General features: G+C 37.8%; 3 protein-coding genes across 5 annotated transcripts; 2 read left to right on the forward strand and 1 right to left on the reverse strand.

Annotated features, from left to right (window-relative positions):
* The first annotated feature begins 939 nt into the window (after nt 1-939).
* LOC121253098 (protein SIEVE ELEMENT OCCLUSION B-like) lies at nt 940-5,080 on the forward strand. The gene is made up of 8 exons (XM_041152992.1): nt 940-1,261; nt 1,316-1,572; nt 1,744-1,848; nt 2,062-2,510; nt 3,036-3,145; nt 3,268-3,410; nt 3,551-4,042; nt 4,187-5,080. Exons 1-8 carry the CDS (start codon nt 1,021-1,023, stop codon nt 4,838-4,840), a joined length of 2,451 nt encoding a protein of 816 aa, XP_041008926.1. The 5' UTR covers nt 940-1,020; the 3' UTR covers nt 4,841-5,080.
* Nucleotides 5,081-11,234: 6,154 nt separating this feature from the next.
* On the forward strand, nt 11,235-16,338 carry LOC121252525 (alpha/beta hydrolase domain-containing protein 17B). Of its 3 annotated transcripts, none has more exons than XM_041152221.1 (6): nt 11,236-11,649; nt 12,438-12,474; nt 12,590-12,826; nt 12,933-12,980; nt 15,124-15,602; nt 15,878-16,338. In XM_041152221.1, the coding sequence occupies exons 1-6, from the start codon at nt 11,348-11,350 to the stop codon at nt 15,897-15,899; spliced, it is 1,125 nt and encodes a 374-aa protein (XP_041008155.1). In that variant the 5' UTR covers nt 11,236-11,347; the 3' UTR covers nt 15,900-16,338. The 3 variants fall into 3 exon arrangements, 2 of the variants coding, with proteins under 2 accessions (XP_041008156.1, XP_041008155.1); XR_005938232.1 differs by having other exon boundaries at nt 11,237-11,649; nt 15,124-15,762; XM_041152222.1 differs by lacking the exon at nt 15,878-16,338 and having other exon boundaries at nt 11,235-11,649; nt 15,134-15,780.
* On the reverse strand, nt 16,265-18,928 carry LOC121252523 (glycerol-3-phosphate dehydrogenase [NAD(+)]-like). Its single transcript, XM_041152220.1, has 11 exons — nt 18,641-18,928; nt 18,385-18,461; nt 18,228-18,300; nt 17,930-18,147; nt 17,727-17,834; nt 17,434-17,497; nt 17,313-17,350; nt 17,094-17,214; nt 16,959-17,013; nt 16,830-16,878; nt 16,265-16,708 (listed from the first exon to the last, which is right to left on the reverse strand). The coding sequence occupies exons 1-11, from the start codon at nt 18,822-18,824 to the stop codon at nt 16,523-16,525; spliced, it is 1,173 nt and encodes a 390-aa protein (XP_041008154.1). The 5' UTR covers nt 18,825-18,928; the 3' UTR covers nt 16,265-16,522.
* Nucleotides 18,929-19,590: the final 662 nt, after the last annotated feature.

A 19,590-nucleotide genomic window follows, 5' to 3' on the forward strand; every position in this document is an offset into this window, starting at 1 on the left:
AAATATGGTTGTTTGTAGATCAGCTGAGAAGAAAGGAAGACGATTGTAGATCTGCAACTGTGTCCCCTACCCTATGGAAGCACCTCGGATCTATGTGGTCAACTTCATAAAAGCGGATAGTAGTAAGATTTGTTTTCATTTTACTAGTTTGAAGATTACAGTTGAAAGTATAAAAAGATCAGTTTGCTTCTTTACCAAAGTTAGTCCCAGGGAATTTCTTCTTTTTCAGCTTTGGGAGTTGAGATTGTTTGTTTACTCCACAGCAATCGTAGTTGAGCAATCATTGGATACAATCTGACGGCCACGATCATTTAATTCTTGATACTGTATATTCCTACTGTGGACCACGAGATACATGCTAACATCTAAACTATTAACAATGAATAGAACGGACCAAAACCGACCCAGAACCTCCAACAAATGCACGTCCAAGTTATAAATCTACGTTATATAAACATTCATATATAAATAAATATGTTTCTAATTTTTGTTTGTTCTTAATGCATGAGTAATTTTAAGGGAATAACTTTCTCCAATATATATGATATTTCATAGAATATATAATCTGGTATGTGTGTGTGACAGTGTGTTTAAATAATTTAGACCCATGGTCTGGCCCTGAACCAACAATTACAGAGTCTGGATCCAGATTTGGATCCTTCTCTCCAAGCAATGCTACTGCTTCAGAATCCTTGACAAAGAGGCCATGAAACACGACAACCACGAAAGCAAGGCTTCCACTTTTGTGTGTGTCTGTGTGTGTGTGAGAGAGAGAGAGAGAGAGAGAGAGAGAGAGAGAGACAGTCTTCCACTTAACGTACAAGGGTTAACTCCAATGAAAGCAAGGAAGTTGATGCAGCTGCGCTTTACTCCCTTTCTGATTTTATTTGTTCATGTGTTCTCACTTTTTGATGGTTATATATAGGCCGGCCAAATTGCAACAAACACACAAGCCATATTCTACACCTTGATCCACCCCATACCTAGAGTTTCTAACCTTCCTTTGCTGTCTTGTACAACATGGACACCCAGTTGGGTGGCAGTTCTTCGCAGCAACCTATTGTTGCTAGTTCTTTGCAGCAACCCACCCAGTCTAACAATCCTTTACAGGTCCCACTTCAGCAAACAAGCCAACTGGGCAATGTGCAGCAACCCTCCCAACAGGGATCTCTCCAGCAATCCTCCCAGCTGGGTTCTCTGCAACAACCCGGCCTGACTACCAATGTGTTACAAGGTTCCCTACAGCAACCAAGTCAGCTGGGTTCATTGCAGCAGCCAAGGCATCTGGGTTCATTGCAGCCCACTAACCAGCTGGGTTCTTTCCAACCCACCCACCAACTAGGTGCTTTGCAGCAACACAGCCTCACCAACAGGTTCTCGCCTAGTTCTATGCAGCAATTGATCAAAGGTGATCGAAGCATGATAACATTGTCCGATGACAATGTGATGGTGAAGCAAGTTCTGGGAACCCATGCTCCCGATGGCCGAGAAGTTGATATTAGACCCCTTCTTTATATTGTTGAGGACATTCTTAATCGTACCACTTTGAATCCTGAAGGCCTAATGATAGCGGTAATAATACTAATCCTTTTCATTCAAGAAATTAACGGTTCGTGAAAAACAATTAGAAGCATCAGCGGACAAACTTGATGCCACAGATCAATGCGTGTCTAATTAATTTATCTCAATTATGCATTCGTCCATTGTTTTCATTGCTTAAGTACCACTTGTATTTTACTGCAGGGTACCCAAGCACAAGTTGAATACTTGGAGGACAAGACCCACCAAGCCAATTTCCTTGTCCTGCTTGATGCTCTGTCATATACAATTGATCGAATTTCCTGCGAGGTTGAATCCAACCATATATACAACATTTTATGCTGCATATGATGTGTCTATCTCATATAATTATTCTCACAAATAGTATATGCAACGTCAATATTCTAATACCTGACCTAAAGATCAGCTTATAATTTCCCCACAGATTATTAAGTTTTATACTTGGATCGACATCAATATGTACACATTCATAAAATACTCTATACATATATGAATTTTCAGATGCAATACAAAGCTTTCGGTGGCTCGGATGCACACCAAACGACACTTTCAATATTTCACCTGGTGTCTTCTTTTGCATGGGATGCTAAGCTGGTGTTGGCCCTTGCGGCTTTTGCTTTGAACTATGGAGAATTCTGGCTCCTTGCCCAGATTTACTCAACAAACCAACTTGCAAGAGCAATGGCATTCTTAAGGCAAGTACCTGGCATCATTGAGCATGCAGGCTTACTGAAACCAAGGTTCGATGCGCTAAATGATCTGATCAGAGCGATATTGGAAGTAACCCGGAGTGTAGTTGAGTTTAAAGAATTGCCATCCACGTATATCACCCAGGAGGTGCCTGCATTATCCTCAGCCTTGGCACAAATTCCAACTGCTATCTATTGGACCATCAGGAGTATTGTAGCTTGCGCAGCTCAAATAAGTAGCTTCACCAGCTTGGGCTACGAGTATGTTTTTTCTGTCATCGATCCATCCTTCAAAACCTTGAAAATATATATATACACACACACACAAACACTCACATATTTACATGATATAGTAGGACATTATATCACAACTTTTATTAAATGTTTTCTAAACCTTATATGCTTGGTAAATAATATACACATAAATTATTGAAAGGGATATAATATTTTGCATGAACTACTAGTACATTTTTTAATTTGCACCACAAAACTTGTCAAATTGGACCTAAAATTACGTTTTCTAATATATAATTTGCACTCAGTTTGGATGTGAACATTATAAATAACACGTGACAATCTTGATGAGATATATCGTGATTGATGGTGCAAATTGGCGGCTTTGACATTTTTTCATGTGCAAATTAAAAAATGTGGCAGTTCCTGATTATGAGAGTGTAAAATATAATTTTCTCTTGTTAAAAACTATTTCCCGAGTACTAGTGAAAAGTAAGAGTTGCAGTGCTTTTCCCAGCGCAACACTGCTAAATTAATGGATGTTGATAGCAGGTTTGTGGTCTCCACCACAGAAGCATGGGAACTATCCACCCTGACTCACAAGCTCAGAACCATACGCGACCATCTTAAGAAGCAGTTGGAAATATGCAACCAATACATAGGTATATATACATATATAAGTCATTTTTAATTTTGTCAAATATAGATAGATCAACCATGAAAGAAAGAAATATTAATACATGATGTAGTGCTAGCAGTACTGAGAATCTGTCATTAAATGCAGAGGAGAAGAGGGATGTTGAAGCCTTTCAAATGCTCGTCAGTCTCTTCGAGATGGTCCACATTGACAATATGAAGCCTCTCAGGGCCATTATTTACCCCAGGGATGATCTTCAGCCTCTTGTAGATGGTTACTCCAAGAAAAGGGTTGGCTTTTCTAAACACAATATGCATGCATCCCTACCATTAATCATTGTTACAAAACCATATATATACATATATAATATATTAATATGTTACTATATATGATTGATTTTCTGTAACTCATGATGTTTTTACAAAAACAGGTTAATATAGATGTTCTCAGGAGGAAAAATGTGCTACTGCTCATTTCCAGCTTGGACATCTCCCAGGAAGAGCTGTCAATTCTGGAACAAATTTACAATGAATCCAGGGTCCAATCAACGAGGCTAGAGAGTCAGTATGAACTTGTGTGGATTCCACTAGTGGACCGTTCCGTCCCATGGACTGATCCCATGCAAAAACGTTTTGAGAGCCTGCAGTCTTCAATGCCATGGTACACTGTGTACCACCCTAGCTTGATAGGGAAGGCGGTGGTCAGGTTCATAAAGGAGAAGTGGCACTTCAGGAATAAGCCTATCCTTGTGGTGCTAGACCCTCAAGGAAGGGTTGTGTCCCCCAATGCAATCCACATGATGTGGATTTGGGGAAGCAATGCCTTCCCTTTCACTAGCGCCAGAGAAGAAGTTCTCTGGAGGGACGAGACTTGGAGGCTTGAGCTGCTGGTTGACGGCATTGACCCAACAATACTAAACTGGGTGAGCATGCTGCACGCAGTACTAGTGTACATGCATTGTAGCTAATTATACTTGCATGCAGTACTAATCTATATATATACATGATATAATTTAATGCTTATCATATCCACTTCTCCACTTGTGTACGTATTTTTTTATGAACAGATTAAAGATGGAAAATACATCTTCTTGTATGGAGGGGATGACACTGACTGGGTTCGAAAATTTACGAACACGGCACGCGCAGTTGCATTGGCAGCAGACGTACCCTTAGAGTCGGCCTATGTGGGAAAGGGTAGCAAACGGGAGCAAGTCCGGCGAGTCTTAGCGACTATTGCCGTGGAGAAGCTGGGTCATAGCTGGCAAGACCTAGCCATGATGTGGTTCTTCTGGACCCGCCTCGAGAGCATGCTGTTCTCCAAGATTCAACAAGGCAAGGCTGACGACCACGTCGACCCCATGATGCAAGAGATCAAGAAACTCCTTAGCTATGACAGAGATGGCAGCTGGGCTGTGCTCTGTAAAGGGTCTTCTGTGGTGGTCAATGGGCACGGGAACTCCATCCTGCCTACCCTGGTTGAGTTTGACAAATGGAAGGAAAATGTGCGCCTTCAGGGTTTTGATGTGGCTTTCAAGAACCACCACGAGCTGCTACGAGGTGAGACTTACCCCTGCTGCCGTTTCGAGTTCTCGCACTTTGCCGGAAGGATCCCGGAGGGAATGAGATGCCCTGAGTGTAACCGCAACATGGAGAAGTACACCACTTACCTCTGCTGCCACGATGAAGGCAATACTCCAAACATGATATTGTATAATTAGAACAACCTGATCAACCACTGCATGCATAGTTTCCTTCCAGCTAGCTCGCAGCTATATGCACACGACGCTGGTTCAAAATAACAATCGATTGTGTGTGTTTTGATTTGATTTGGTTTTATATCCTTTCATTTTTATATTAATGTACGCAATATATATGCAAGAGTGTGAGAAGGCATGATCTCAGTGGCCATTTTCTGGTCGCTTATAATGTTTGATGCTATAAATAAGAAGTACTTAATCTTTCGTTGTTGATTATTTATTTATAAAATTCAGTCTGCTACGAATAATTCTATTTTTAATTATATTATATATACACACATATATAAAGGGTGTTTACCATGAACCATACTGTGTCACCACGTTTTGATTCCTTTCTAATCTATTATTCTTCTTTCGATTTATGATTTTCTCGTTGGTTATAATCAAAACAAAAATAACGAATGCGATCCCATCCTCCTAATCAGAAAAGCACATCGTCATCGGTCGTCGTGCAATATTACTGCTTGGAAATTGGAATTCAATGGCTTTAGCGCTGCACAAGCTCCTCAGAAAATCGCCAGCCGCAAGATTCATCTCCGCTGTGCAAAACCACAAGCCCCGAATCCCACTGCACCTCTTATTTTCCATCTCTCCCTTCTCATCGAATCCACCAATCCAAGCTCGTTTCGACTTGACGCAAAGCGGAGAACTTGACCCATTCCCAATTCTCGCGAATTTATCCCAGCTTATCATATGGGTTTTACTTGAACCGGATTTGCTCAACTGGGTCGGTCTCATCCGAGACAGTTGACGCGGTTGCTTGACAGTGTGGCCGGCCGGGTAGTGTGAAGAAGAAGAGGAAGAGAAAGATGAACAAGCACAAGTACAACATGCTGAGGAAGCGTCTCGGGGGGCACAGACTTTAGGTGCCTTTCTTAGGAGAGAGTTGATGATGTTTTGGTGAATATAGCGGATTCGCTAATTTGTTTAATTTGAAATTTAGTTATTTGATACTCAAAACCTCACCTTTATCCTTCCTTTTAAGTGAGATAGTGGAAGATATTGTTTAAAAGTCGGGTTAGTTTGTATTCTTACTTTCTCTTTCTGGTAATAAGAAGAATTTTTGGAGTTCAGTTTGTTGATGATAGCTTAGGTTAATGTTCAGCTGTTTTGAAGTACGTTGCTATTTAGTTGGTCGTGGAATAGGATGCACCGAGTTGAGGTTTATGCTCTTGTATTTATGCACGTATATGCATAACTTCACTGTGCATTTTAGTTTGCATTGTAGCATATGTTTATGTGGTGCTCATTAACTTGGATTTGCTGATCAGTTGATCTAAAGGCCGATTATTTGTAGATGAGAGCTAGACCTCTAGAGTTAGGTACCCGTGCGTTGCTCTGCATACCTTTTAGCGTGTGCTTATGGTGAACTGTTAATGCAAGTTTCGGGACTTTTCCTAATTTGAGTGGGGATCTGGTTCCTTTGTCAATAAGCACAACTAGAATCATCTATCCGGAATGTGGGTTTTACATGGTGAAATGGGTCTCTCAAATTAGGTATTGTTCATTTAAGGTGAAAGAGGGGTATTATTTCTGCTGGCATACGTCTTATTCTGTAGTCTTTGGCCTCAATCCCATCATTAGTTATTTTAATTGCGGTTCTCTGTTTTCCAAATGAGTTTATATTTATGAAAAGTATTGTTTGAGGGAAGAATGAGAAACAGGGTTTGCATATACATGTGCATATATCTGTCCGTGGAGGTAGTGATATTAAAGCGTGCCTATATCTAATTGCCTGCATCTGTTGCATAAAATTATTAGAAGACACGGGATCAAGGCTGCAATGCTCCAAAATATTTCTTTGTGATCTAGATCAGCTCGAAACAACCCTAATTTCCTAGCCCTGAAAATTTATTCAGAATTGATATTACACCAAATATGGTTGTTTGTAGATCAGCTGAGAAGAAAGGAAGACGATTGTAGATCTGCAACTGTGTCCCCTACCCTAGGGAAGCACCTCGGATCTATGTGGTCAACTTCATAAAAGCGGATAGTAGTAAGATTTGTTTTCATTTTACTAGTTTGAAGATTACAGTTGAAAGTATAAAAAGATCAGTTTTGCTTCTTTACCAAAGCTTGGACAAAGATGTTGAATCACGGCGGATCAATTTACTCTACTGCCCCTTTTGCTCTATATGAAAGTTTTAACCATTGAGATTGTTCATATTCTATGATAGTGAATGTACTCCAACCATGTTGCTTACAAGTATTTCTCATAAACCATTTCTCATAGTTGTGTGACTGCATATTTTTGTCTTTTTTTCCTCTGCCTCATTTTCTTTTTACCCATGTCTTTAATAATATTCAGTAAAGCTTGAGCTTTATGATTCTCTTCTTGTATGCAATGGGAATTTTTTAACATTTGGCTTATGTCTCTCATTGTTTGGCATTAGCAGCACTGCCAAAAATACTTGTGATCTCATTCCTCGCACATCTGGATTTTAGAGCATCAAGGTGAGTCCCAGGGAATTTCTTCTTTTTTAGCTTTGGGAGTTGAGATTGTTTATTTACTCCACAGCAATCGTAGTTGAGCTATATGGATGACAACCATGATCCCAGTCGATTTATTCTTCCTGTTTGTTTTCCTTTTTAACTACTCCCCCCCCCCCCCCCCCCCCCCCCCCCCCCCCCCCCCCCCCCCAAGCCAATTCTCTCTCCCTTTTTCTTTGGATATAGTAACCAATCTTACACTGCATCAATAAACCTGGAAGATATGTTTGTTCAGGATGTGTGTGGCAATTGTGGTTGAAGATAATCCAAACGCTTCATGTAACATCACCCAAAACTTGTCTTTATGCGCTTGGCTGCTCATCTTTTCATCGTTTGTGGCACCAGCGATCTTGATGGATGGAAGGGACAAGCCCTTCTTCCTGACCGAGTCAAAATAGCCTGCTCAGTGCTGACCAGCACCACAGCACTAACTACCACCCTTAAAATTTGGGTGCTCCTGCCATATTAAACTGAACAAGGCATAGGGAGTAAGGTCTTAGGTTACAAGTGAAATTCGCCAGTTTATTATGGCACAGAGATTTGAAGTTTTTAACCCTTCTGCCTTGTGTTAAGAGCACCCCATCTATGGGTGCTAAATATTTGGTAACAGTACGACACATATTTACAGTAGATACGCACAATACTGTCTTAAAGCTCACATTCTCTACAGAAGATTCACAGAATACTTGTTATTTGGAACAAGAAAGAGTTCAGTTTTCTGAGATGTACCCAGAATTAGTAAAACCTTCTCATGGTTTTGCTGTGGTTGGATGTAGTTCTGTTATAGACTTTGGGAAAACAGAAGCATAGAACCACCCAAAAATTAGAATGCATATCAGGTGAGGAATATGCAACAGTTTTGCTGCGGGCAAGGGACATGTCTCATCATTCAATCCAATAACAAGAAGATAGAGTTAAGGTGAGTGAGACCCACCACCTCTCTCTTTTCATCTAATTAATTTTATGGACCATGTGATGACACAAACATCCCTTTATTCAATCACTGGCCATATTCATAGTCATCCTTTTTTTAAGTACACTAGTTGCCATTTAGTCAGTTTTCACCCATAAGATTAGTGCTTGTCATGAGACCTTGACTCCAAGCACAGTCCTGAAATTAGGGTCCATCAGGTGTGGCTATTATCATGGTTTGTTGCATTTATGGTCCTACATGATATTGGTAGACCAGAAAATCAACGCGATTAGTTTGGACAGAATGACAATATAATATGTGCTAAGCATATTTTATGCCTCTCTCGTGAACTTTTTCAGTTTTCTTGGGTGCTGTCTTGGGTTTCCAAGTATGAGAAAAGTTAGTGATGCGAGTTCATCCAAAACAAATCTTTTGTTATCTGCTGCATTTGGTCTAGAAATCATCAAATAAGGTCCCAATCATGTTGGTTTGCATATGTTCGTGTACTACCATGTTTACGGATCTTCCAGTTTTTGCTATCATTCCGTGGTTTTGAGTGGCTGGTACAGGTGAATTTAGATTATCTAGAGTTTACAACTCTAAAAATAAGAGTGAGAGAGGGATAGATACATAGCAGTAACTCAGCTACAAGTTCCGTGGGGGAGTGAAGTGAAGGTAGAGTGATATCCTTTGTTGGCAAAATATGCCTTTTTATCACTTCAGCTTCTTTTGGATGTGATATTTCTTATTTAAATGCTCGACATCTTGATTTGAGTCATTCCACCGTAGAACTCGAATCCCACATAGATTTTAATAATATTTGTAACGCTTCATGAGATGGTCTATTCATTAGTTAATGATACAATTTGAATTATATTAAAATCATTATAAAAAAAAACAAAAAATTGTCACTTCCCAACAATATAAGATCCCACTTACAATCCTCAACATAATCAGATATCAAATTCAATACTTTCTAGGCTTTTTTTGTATGAAGCCCGACCGTAAAAAAGGTCAAAAGGGACTTCCCCATATTGAACTCACTCTATGACCATTTCTTTATTTTATTTTTTCTCATAGAAAAACTCTTATTTATTGATAGAAAAATATTTTTATTTATAAATTGATGTGAAATCAATAATTAAAATTTAATGTTCAAAAAAATTGAATTACTATTTTCTATATTTATAATGTATTGTCAATCACATAAAGTTTACAATACTTTTATAATAAACTTAAATTTTGTAATAATAAAAATGATAGTTGCAGTTCTTGCGTCGCATAATTATTTTAAAAAAATTGAATAAATACGGACTTACATGAAAAAATTAATTAATTTTTTAATAGTAAAATCTACTCTTTTTTAAAATGACTGTACGGTACTTTTGCATTTCAAGACTCCATGTAGTATTACTCTTGTAATAAACTTACTATTTTTTTAATTAGAGAAACGTGACCCAATAAAAACCCAAAACCTTGCCGAGAATTGCAATAGGATCTGCAAATTGCCATAAAAAATATTCACATGAACCCCTTTATAATTACAATAGAATATTCTTGGATCTAGAGTTATTAAACCCCAATAAGATACTAGTTTTTATTATTATTATTATTAACAGGGCTTGTTAACATCCGTTGAGGTTCCTCTACGCGGTCTGTCAATAGTGCAATGTTTGTTCTTTCACAATCATTGGATTTTCTCACGATTATCCTTTAATCAATTGATAGCATTTTTTAATATTATTATTTCACTTTATAATTATTTTTTTAATAAGAACTCCATTCACGCTTTTATTAAAGAATGAGTAAAACAATTGGAAAGTAACCATGTTTGGATGTTAATATTACCTCAATTCATCTCAAATAAATATTGATAGAACGTATTACTTTTTTAATTTTTTATAAAAATTAATTCATCTTAATCTATTTTATACATTCAAATATATATTTTAACCTATTTATATTCAAACGCATATCAATAAGGCTCACAAAATATTACTATTCACAGATCAATTGAGATCATCTCAGCATCTAAACATAGTTAGTAGCTACCATACATAATCTTCAGATTTTGCGTTAAATGATTTAGTTAAATTTGTATAGAAATTTCTATTTGAAATAAATAATAAATTCAGTGGAAAAAAGATAAAGTTCACAATTTAAAGAGAGAAAAATACAAGAGAAGTGTTACATTCACAAATAAATTTTTCAAAAGAAAAATCATAAAGTAGTGTTTCTTTGTATGATTCGGTATATTTACTTTATAATAAAGGTAATTTTATAATTCAAAGTACTATATCAAGTACGCTAGTTTATTAGGTTGTTTTTATAAAATTATTTTATGAATAAAACATTTCTGATTGACAAACCTGTAAAAAAGAGATACTATTTTTGTAATTAAACTTTTTTTGTTTTCTTTTCTTGGACAAAATATGGTAAGCATTCACTATTCAGTTCTGTATGGAGTTAGGTAGGAGAGGTCAATATAAATATATAAAGTAGCATGGGACCAAAGAAGGGTGACGGAAAACCAGAAATGCGCCTTGAAGAGATTGGTGGAACAGTTTATATTTGAAAATAGTGGGCAAAGTAAAATGATATTTTAAAAAATAAATTAAAATAATGGAGTCAAATGAATCAAACCCATTAAGATCTAACTATTATATTTTGAAAAGAAAATTACAAAAAAAAAAAAAAAAAGGAGAAAGGAATCAAATCAATGTCTATGTGTCGAAGACAAGTTACTTTTATCCCCATGTTGGGTTCAAAAGGTACCCATTTTACCAATAATAATTAATAGAAAACTTTGTGCTGTATCTTCTTTTTTTTTTTTTTAATAAATAAATAAAAATATGACTACTGTGATAATCTCTGCTTGACCCTACCATAGCCATCATTGTATATGCTTATTGACCCATGTAAAAATAAAAGGCAAGACTAGTAAAAGCGGAACGAGAAGTGGAATGAATGTCCATTTCAACCAATTCTCAATACTATAACAGAGAAATTGAGAAGCGAAGATTAGAAATTCGCAGAAGCAGAGGTAGAGGCAGAGGGGGAGAGAGATGGGTGGGGTGACGTCGTCCATGGCGGCCAAGTTCGCTTTCTTCCCGCCGAACCCATCTTCATACAAGCTGGTCAAGGATGAGCTCACGGGTCTCCTGCTTCTCAGCCCGTTTCCCCACCGTGAAAACGTAGAGGTTCTCAAATTGCCGACCCGTCGGGGCACCGAGATTGTCGCCATCTACATTCGACACCCCATGGCCACCTCTACTCTTCTCTACTCTCACGGCAATGCCGCCGATCTGGGTCAGATGTACGAGCTCTTCATTGAGTTGAGCATCCACCTCCGCGTCAATCTCATGGGGTACTCGAATTTAGCTTCCGTCTTTTTTCTCTGTCTTTCGTGCAAGATTTGAACTTTTCGGTGCTTTTTTTCTCGTTTTTAGTTAATTTTGGCATCTGGGTGGTGGAAATTTTGAGCTTTTCTTCTGTGGTCTTTCTGATTTTTGAGTTGGGCTCATTGTTTTTTTTATTGTTGTTGTTATTAAGATGTGGTTTGTGGGTGGTTTTGGTTGTCTGTGCCTTGGTTCTATGAGCGGGAGTACTGTGTGTTAAGCTCGGATTGTCTACAATTAACTGAAAATGGAGATTCGGTCGGTTATTTATAGTTTTAGCGTGTTTTAATTTAGCTCCAGGATTTTATTGGGACGGAAGATTATATAATTTGAGTTGCTTCATGGACGTATAAATCCATTTTATAAAAAACTCAAATTAGTTTTTACGCTGAATTTTTGTCGTTTGATCTACCTTTTTCCCCATCCGAGGTGAATACGTGCTTGTTTCCAAATAGAACACCCCCTCCCCCCTCCCCTTCGGTTTAGAATGAGGACTGCGTGCTTTGTGACTGTAATGAACTATATCTTTATGTTTTATTGCGTAGTCACTTACTGGTGCTTATTTCCGAATGCGGATAGTCAAGCTCATGCTGAAGTATCGAGTACAGTATGGTGTGATTGGTCCTTGAGTTTTTAAGTGTGGGTGTCTTTATTATATGTTTAAACTTCAGGAGCGTGTCTTATCTGTAGACGAAGTGCCTGACAAAGCATAAAAATGGATGGCAGCTTTCTCATACAAATTGGTAACTTTGTGCAGGTATGACTATTCTGGATATGGGCAATCATCTGGAAAGGTTTGATGGAAATTAAAAAATTTATGTTTACAAAACTGCTTTGTTCTGTAAATTGTGGCACTTGGGTCAATGTTGAAATTATCATTTTAAAGCACATCTATTTTCCTTATTGTAGCCTAGTGAGCAGAATACATATTCAGATATTGAAGCTGCATACAAGTGTCTTGAAGAAAGCTATGGTACTAAGCAGGAAGATATCATCCTTTATGGTCAATCTGTTGGAAGTGGCCCCACTTTGGACCTTGCTGCTCGGCTACCTCAGTTAAGAGCTGTTGTTCTGCATAGTCCCATACTCTCTGGCTTAAGAGTCATGTATCCTGTAAAGCGTTCATACTGGTTTGACATATACAAGGTAATATAATTCTGTTCAGTTTTCTTTTTGTATTTACTAGGTTCTATTGTTACATTCATGGATTCTTTAATCTAACATGATACTGTTTTCTGTTGTTTGAGTGCAGAATATTGACAAAATCCCACTGGTCAACTGTCCTGTTCTAATCATTCATGTAAGCATGCTAATCTAAGTGTTTCCTGTTTTATAATCACCAAGGCTAAAAATCATAATCATATTGATGTTAGATATATGAGAGAGCTTTTCATTTCTTCTTTAATATGCTGCATATTGTCTTATCAAACTATAATTTGATAACAGTGGAATTTAACATTCATATGGGATAACCTGCCTGTTGGCCTTGAGGCAATTAGAATACTATTTCCTTTTTCTAACTTCTTAATGTCAAGCTGCATCTATAAAATCTTATTTCATCACCAATTTCATCTTTTTTGCTGCCCATTTAGGTTCTGCTCTGGTCCAATTATTTTTAATCGAGTCTGATACAAGTAGTACTGAACCTGTCTTGTGGCCCATGAAGGGGATCAAATTCTAAGTCCAAACAAAAAGATACCTGTTACGGCAGTAGTACAAATATTTAGATGTCTTATATTAGGTATGGTTCATAGAAAAGAAGTCACCTCAGTGAGAGGGCTATGGGATAAGTGCTCACATAGAGGGGCCATAGTTGACCTTTCTTTATGTATGATCTAATTTGAGTCTCTGTACCATGTTTTTTTTTTAATAAGTGTACCATGTTACTGTTTGGATGGTCAGAACAGTATCTAGCTTTTATATCTCAGAGGATTTTGCTTTTGAGTTGGACAAAACTTCTGGTGATCATAAAATAACAGGTCAAGGAGGGAAAATAATTTGAGTTGCAACTTGTAAACATTACAGAAAAGGACTCCCTTCCATTTTTTTTTTCCCTCTTATATTTAGTTCTTGAGCTTGGAAGAATAATAATGTGTTGAATTTCTGGGAACTGTGTATTCAATTCAGTGCACGCTCAACACAATATAGGGAGAGTTTATCTGTAGGTAGCGTGAAACAAACTTGCATTGTTAGCTTGGAAGGCTTGGGATTCTAGAAAAAGTTTATTCATGATTTTACTTATAAAAAAAAAGTTTATTCATCATTTTTAACATCCCTAATTCAAGGCCAATAGTAGTAGTATCTTTATATTCGTTAAATTCCTCCTATATAAAATATGTTATGGGTTTTCCTCTCCAAGGGCATTCTTTTTTAAGCAAGTATTTACAATCATAAGTAGATTGTTTGCTTCCCACCAACAGAGAGAGGGAGATTGCTCGCGGGATGCTTCTTTTTTTTTTTTTTTTTTGATAAGTAAGAGGTCAATATTATATGTATGAGTGAAGAAAACATAGCCCTTGTACACATGAAGTATACAGAAGGACCCCTAATTACATTCTAAGAGCGATAAATTAAAGACAAGAAATCATGCACATTATCTCCATGCAATACAATAGCAGAAAACCAGCACATTAAAGTGTGGAGAAAAAAATTCTTCAACTCGGCCATTGTGTGTTCCTTATCTTCGAAGAATCGCGCATTCCTTTCTGACCAAATGCACCACATAATGCACAACGGAATCATTTTCCATACTGCAACCACTTGATGACAGCTTTGCATCTTCCTCCAACAACCCAACAAATCCACCACCCTCCTAGGCATAACCCATGCAACATCAACCCTTTGAAAAGTCTCATCCCACAACACCCTAGTTACCTCACAGTGTAATAAGAGATGGTCCACAGATTCTCTATTTTTTTTACACATATAACACCAATCCATCACTACACATCCTCTCTTCCTCAGATTGTCCGTGGTCAATATCTTCCAAAGAGCAGCATTCCAAACAAAAAAAACTACTTTAGAAGGCACACAAGTCCTCCAAATATTCTTCTAGGGAAACGGAGTATGCTCTTGTGTTGTCAAGATGTTATAATACGCCTTCACTGTACATATCTTGTGATCATAAGCCCTCCACATCAATCTATCTCTCAGCGCCCTATAAGTCCCCATAGAATGTAATAGGCTAAAAAAATCTGAAACAATAGATAATTCCCAGTCATGGAAATCCCTAATAAAAAGCATGTTCCATTGATGCACCCCGTGAGCAAATGACCGCACATCCGCCACTGAAGCCTTCCTATTACCTGCAATGCGATATAGAGCCGGAAAAGCCCTTTCCAATGCTTGCGGGATGCTTCTATAAAAAAAATAAGTGAAAATTATACCACATGCTGGAATAAATTACTTGTTTTATAATATAAGTATTTTATATCCTTTTGTAGGGGACTTCAGATGAAGTTGTTGATTGCTCCCATGGTAAGCAACTCTGGGAACTGTGCAAAGAGAAGTATGAACCACTATGGCTTAAAGGAGGAAATCACTGTGATTTGGAGCTCTATCCCGAGTACATCAGGCATCTCAAGAAATTTATCTCTACTGTTGAGAAGTCTCCTTCCCAAAGATACAGTTCCAGGAGAAGCACAGACCAATTTGAGCAGCCTCGAAAGAGTACTGATTTTTTTGAAGTTTCAAGGAAGAGCACCGATCGAAGAGAGAAACCAAGGCAGAGCACTGATAGGCCTGAAAAACTGAAAAATCTGTCCACCAATGTTGATAAGCTAGAAAAATTAAGAATCTCTTTTGACCATGTGGAAAGGTCTCGGAGAAGCGTGGATTGCCACGAGAAGTCTCGGAAAAGCATCGACCACCAGCTGGAAAGAGCACGGAAGAGTGTTGATCGGCTGGATAGAATACGAACTGGGTAATTTTTCCTATAACCAATTGTAAAATTCATCCACGGGTTTGGTATTGTGGGGAATTTATTTGGTTTTTTTTTTCATGTTCATTTTAAAAGCATGGTTTTGCAGCTGTGTAGTTTGGCTTATGGCAGTTCTATATTACTATGGTATGAAATGAGAAGGGTATGGTGTTACTGACAATGGGATTCCATTTTTCATTTTAGCTTGTAAATGTATTTTCCTTAATTTTTTAATTTTTAACCACTATATTAATCATTAAACCTCGATTTTCCTTCAGTCAACTGTACCCAAAAGTATAGAATACGCCTGAAAGCAGGCCAAGCAGCTCTAGATTCAGGGGCTCTCGCTCCCTCGATTAATGTGTTCGTGGCAATCCTCGGTATATGGATCTGTACGTGGTCCAGATCCTTGCTTTCGCAAGGTGGAACTGAAGAAAAGGGACAGAAGATGGGGTGGGGGAACGAAGGTCTCCAAGAAATTGCATATCCTGATCGTTTGTGTTATAGTTGGGGACCTACCAAGGATTCTGTCTTTAATGGTCTTCAAGAAATTGAATATTGTGATCTTTTTATGCTGTACTTGAGAACATATTAACGAACTTTACACATCACATTAGAGAGTTTTACCTATAAGCTTAATAATCTCCAGTGACAAGGATCTTTTGATAATTCTGATACATTAAATAATTTAGCCGACATGCAGACAAAAATGGGAACAAGTGTAACAGATAAAGTGGAAGAAAAAAAAAAAAAAAACGGTACATAATAGGAACTTCAAGAGAGTCTTAATTCCGTTCATCTTCAATGGAAACAGCATGAAGTTCCCCCGACATGCTGCAACTCAACCCGCAATCCTTTCGTGCTTGATGCATGACTGGAGAAAACTTCTGCTGAAAATTCTATTTGTTGAATCCAGGGAATTGTCAACAGTATTGGGCGGCAGAGCCATCTAACAGAGAAAATCTTGGTGTGCGCTCACTATGTTCGACAATGGCTGATGGTGGAAGATGAAAAATGCAGATCTCATGGACTGTTGCAAAAAGTGGAAACAAATCTAGCCATCCATGGTAGCTTAAAACCTCATAAACCTCTCTTGCCGTTGAGACGCCCTTCAATGAAAAAGAGAACTAGATCAGTAGAATAAAACTAGAAAGTATTCAGAATCCAACAAACTAAAATTTATTCGTTCTCTGGGATAGGAGGTGCTTGATTTTTAGTATATATAAAAACCTGTAATTTCTGACCCTGTAGCATCTCTGCTTCAAGCTCATCAAATGATCTGCAGCCAAGAAAGCAGGGTCACAGGTAAGTTCTTTTGTTCACGAAATAACAACTATGCACCGGATTGATACGATAAACCTTTTCCCTCCATTCTTGGCAAAAGCTTCTGCAACTTTTCTGTTTCTTCCTCCCACTGCCATACATATGATATGGTTATAGTAAAAGCAAAACTATGCTGTAAGGAAAATTAAAGGAATCTAGCTGGTTCCTTACAGCATGTTGTAATCAGGTCAGCTACACCACAGCTCTCAAAGAAGGTGGTATCCTTGACAGATGAAAATAGAAGCTTGGAAAATGCCTTCATCTCTCTCAGACCTATTCTCATGATTGCGGCCTAAGCAAACAAACAGCCAAGCCGAGATGAATAGTGAAGCAGCAAATGAGAAAACAGATCAAATACCTTCTAGCTAAGTCTATATTGTTTGCACTCACCTTTGTGTTATTCCCCATCTCCAAGCCATCCACAAAACCTGTTCCATAACTGATTAATTCCTCTATTACTTATTAAAGTGTGTTTAATGGAGAAGATAAAGAACTATGTTTTATTACCAACCTGCTGCTAAGGCCACAACATTTTTCAGGGTGCCACAAAGTTCCACTCCTTCCACATCTTGGACCTATTCACAAACAAATCATGCCTTATTCATATCCCAATACACTAAAATGGAATTTTGACTTCTAGTGTTCCTGCCATATTAAAATCTACCACAGATCACTCCAATAGAATTCCTTTATTCATTTGAAGGTTTTGGAATGATTGAAATTATAGTTCTTTATACCCATTGCACATGCAGTAGTTTACAAAATTAACGTTTATCAATTGGACACAGTTTCTATGGCACTCACAGCCGTGACCAGGAAGCAGGGAGTACTAAACAGTTGAACCCATTTCTCTGCAATCTGACTGTTCTCTCTATATCCAACCGTTGCTTCGCTAAACTTCTCCACGGCAATCTGCATAGTAGCCTCTAGTTTTAGGAAAAGCCGATGGCAAATGATATGGCATGTAAATCGCCATGAAATAAAAAATTGAAAATTATATTAATTACCTCGTTGGCAATGTTGGCCCCCATCAGGACACAACAATTAATCCCCAATTGCTGGGAAATGAGAGAAGAGATCATGCATGGGCCTTCCATCTTGACTTCCATTCCTTTGATGAGGGAAATAGCCTCCACATCTCCCTTTATTTTCCCTACAAGTTTCTTACATATTCCCTCCATGAATTGATGTGGGGTCACGAAAACCAACATGTTTGCATCCTTCACTGCATAGTGCCCCCATCAGAACAATAAACCAAAAGTTCGAGTGTAGGACACTGATCAGCAAAAGGCAAGAAACTAATACCTGCATTCTCAAGGTCGGGGTCTGCAACAACATTTTTTCCAAGCTTAATACCAGGGAGATACTTCACATTTTCCTGTCAAGGAAAATAAAAACATTACAATGGAGAAATACTAAAACACAGCTAATGGTGATGCCATGCAGGGGAAAAGATGTTTACATTAACGCTGTTGATGACATCTGTGAGCTTCTCACCACTTGATAATGTTTCCTCATACACCCACATCCTCACCTCATCTGAATTTAACAGGAAAACTTTGAATTCAAAATGGGTTTTCATTAATAGTACCTATTTATGGTTGGCCGGTGAAAAAAGTAGCAAAAGCAAAAGAAATCAGAGCGTTCATTCTTTGGAAACAGATAAAGTCAAAAGAAAAAATGCAAGAAATAGAAAAGCGCATGAAGGACGTGAATACCATGGAAAGTCCCGAGCCTAAGGGTGTTGGAGGCAATGAGCTTGGCAGCAACACTGCCCCAGTTACCGCTACCCACAACGGTGACTCTGGATTTGTGAGCAACTGTATCGTTGGAGAAGTCGTCGTTGAGTGTAGCGGCTGCTTCCTCTTGTGGTTGCGCTTTGGCTTCCATTGCCGGTGACATTGAGGGGGAGAGAGAGATAATGAGGATGAGGATGAGCGGTGGAAGCGAGGAGTGAGAGGCGAGGAGCGAGTATAAGGGGAGAAGAGGGCCTCATCGGGGGCGGAGAAGCCATACACATTCCGTAAGAAACAATGCGTGTCACGTTAAATCTTCGCGATCTGATCTATGTTCATGCATTTATTGTCTCTTTGTGTGAGGCGTCTTTTTGGAGATTAATGTGGAATTTAATAGGTCCCACTTTTAGTTACTTTTGTTCTCAGCAATGTAAATTGTAATTAAAAAAAATAGTTTGATATTATTTGTCATTATTATTATTATTTTTACAACCCAAAGTATATCTAATTTTCAAAAAGAGAAAGTTGAATATTAAAATATCTTATCATTTCCGTAAGTACTAAATGATAAGCATAAATAAATCATTTAAATAAAAATTATTTAAAATATTTTACTTATAATTAGTTGAAAAATATTATTCTTCATTTTAAATTTTAAATGCTGTCGTCCCTGATTCCTAATCATCCGTGATAAATGTTATATTTCAAATGGGTTATTCTATCGACCATTTAAACTTAAATGGTATCTATTTAAAATATGTCCTATTATTATATGCAATTGGGAATAACAAAAATTGAGATAAAGAATCAAGAATACTACTCTTCTTTATCCAAAACTCTGGCAATATTCTTAAGAGTTTTGTTATAAATTAGTCATTATTTATTACCTCACACTCCACACCTGATGTAGATTTTGTATTTTTTTTTCCTTA

The sequence above is a fragment of the Juglans microcarpa x Juglans regia genome, chromosome 2S (genome assembly GCF_004785595.1).
Source record: "Juglans microcarpa x Juglans regia isolate MS1-56 chromosome 2S, Jm3101_v1.0, whole genome shotgun sequence".
Lineage (NCBI taxonomy): Eukaryota > Viridiplantae > Streptophyta > Magnoliopsida > Fagales > Juglandaceae > Juglans > Juglans microcarpa x Juglans regia.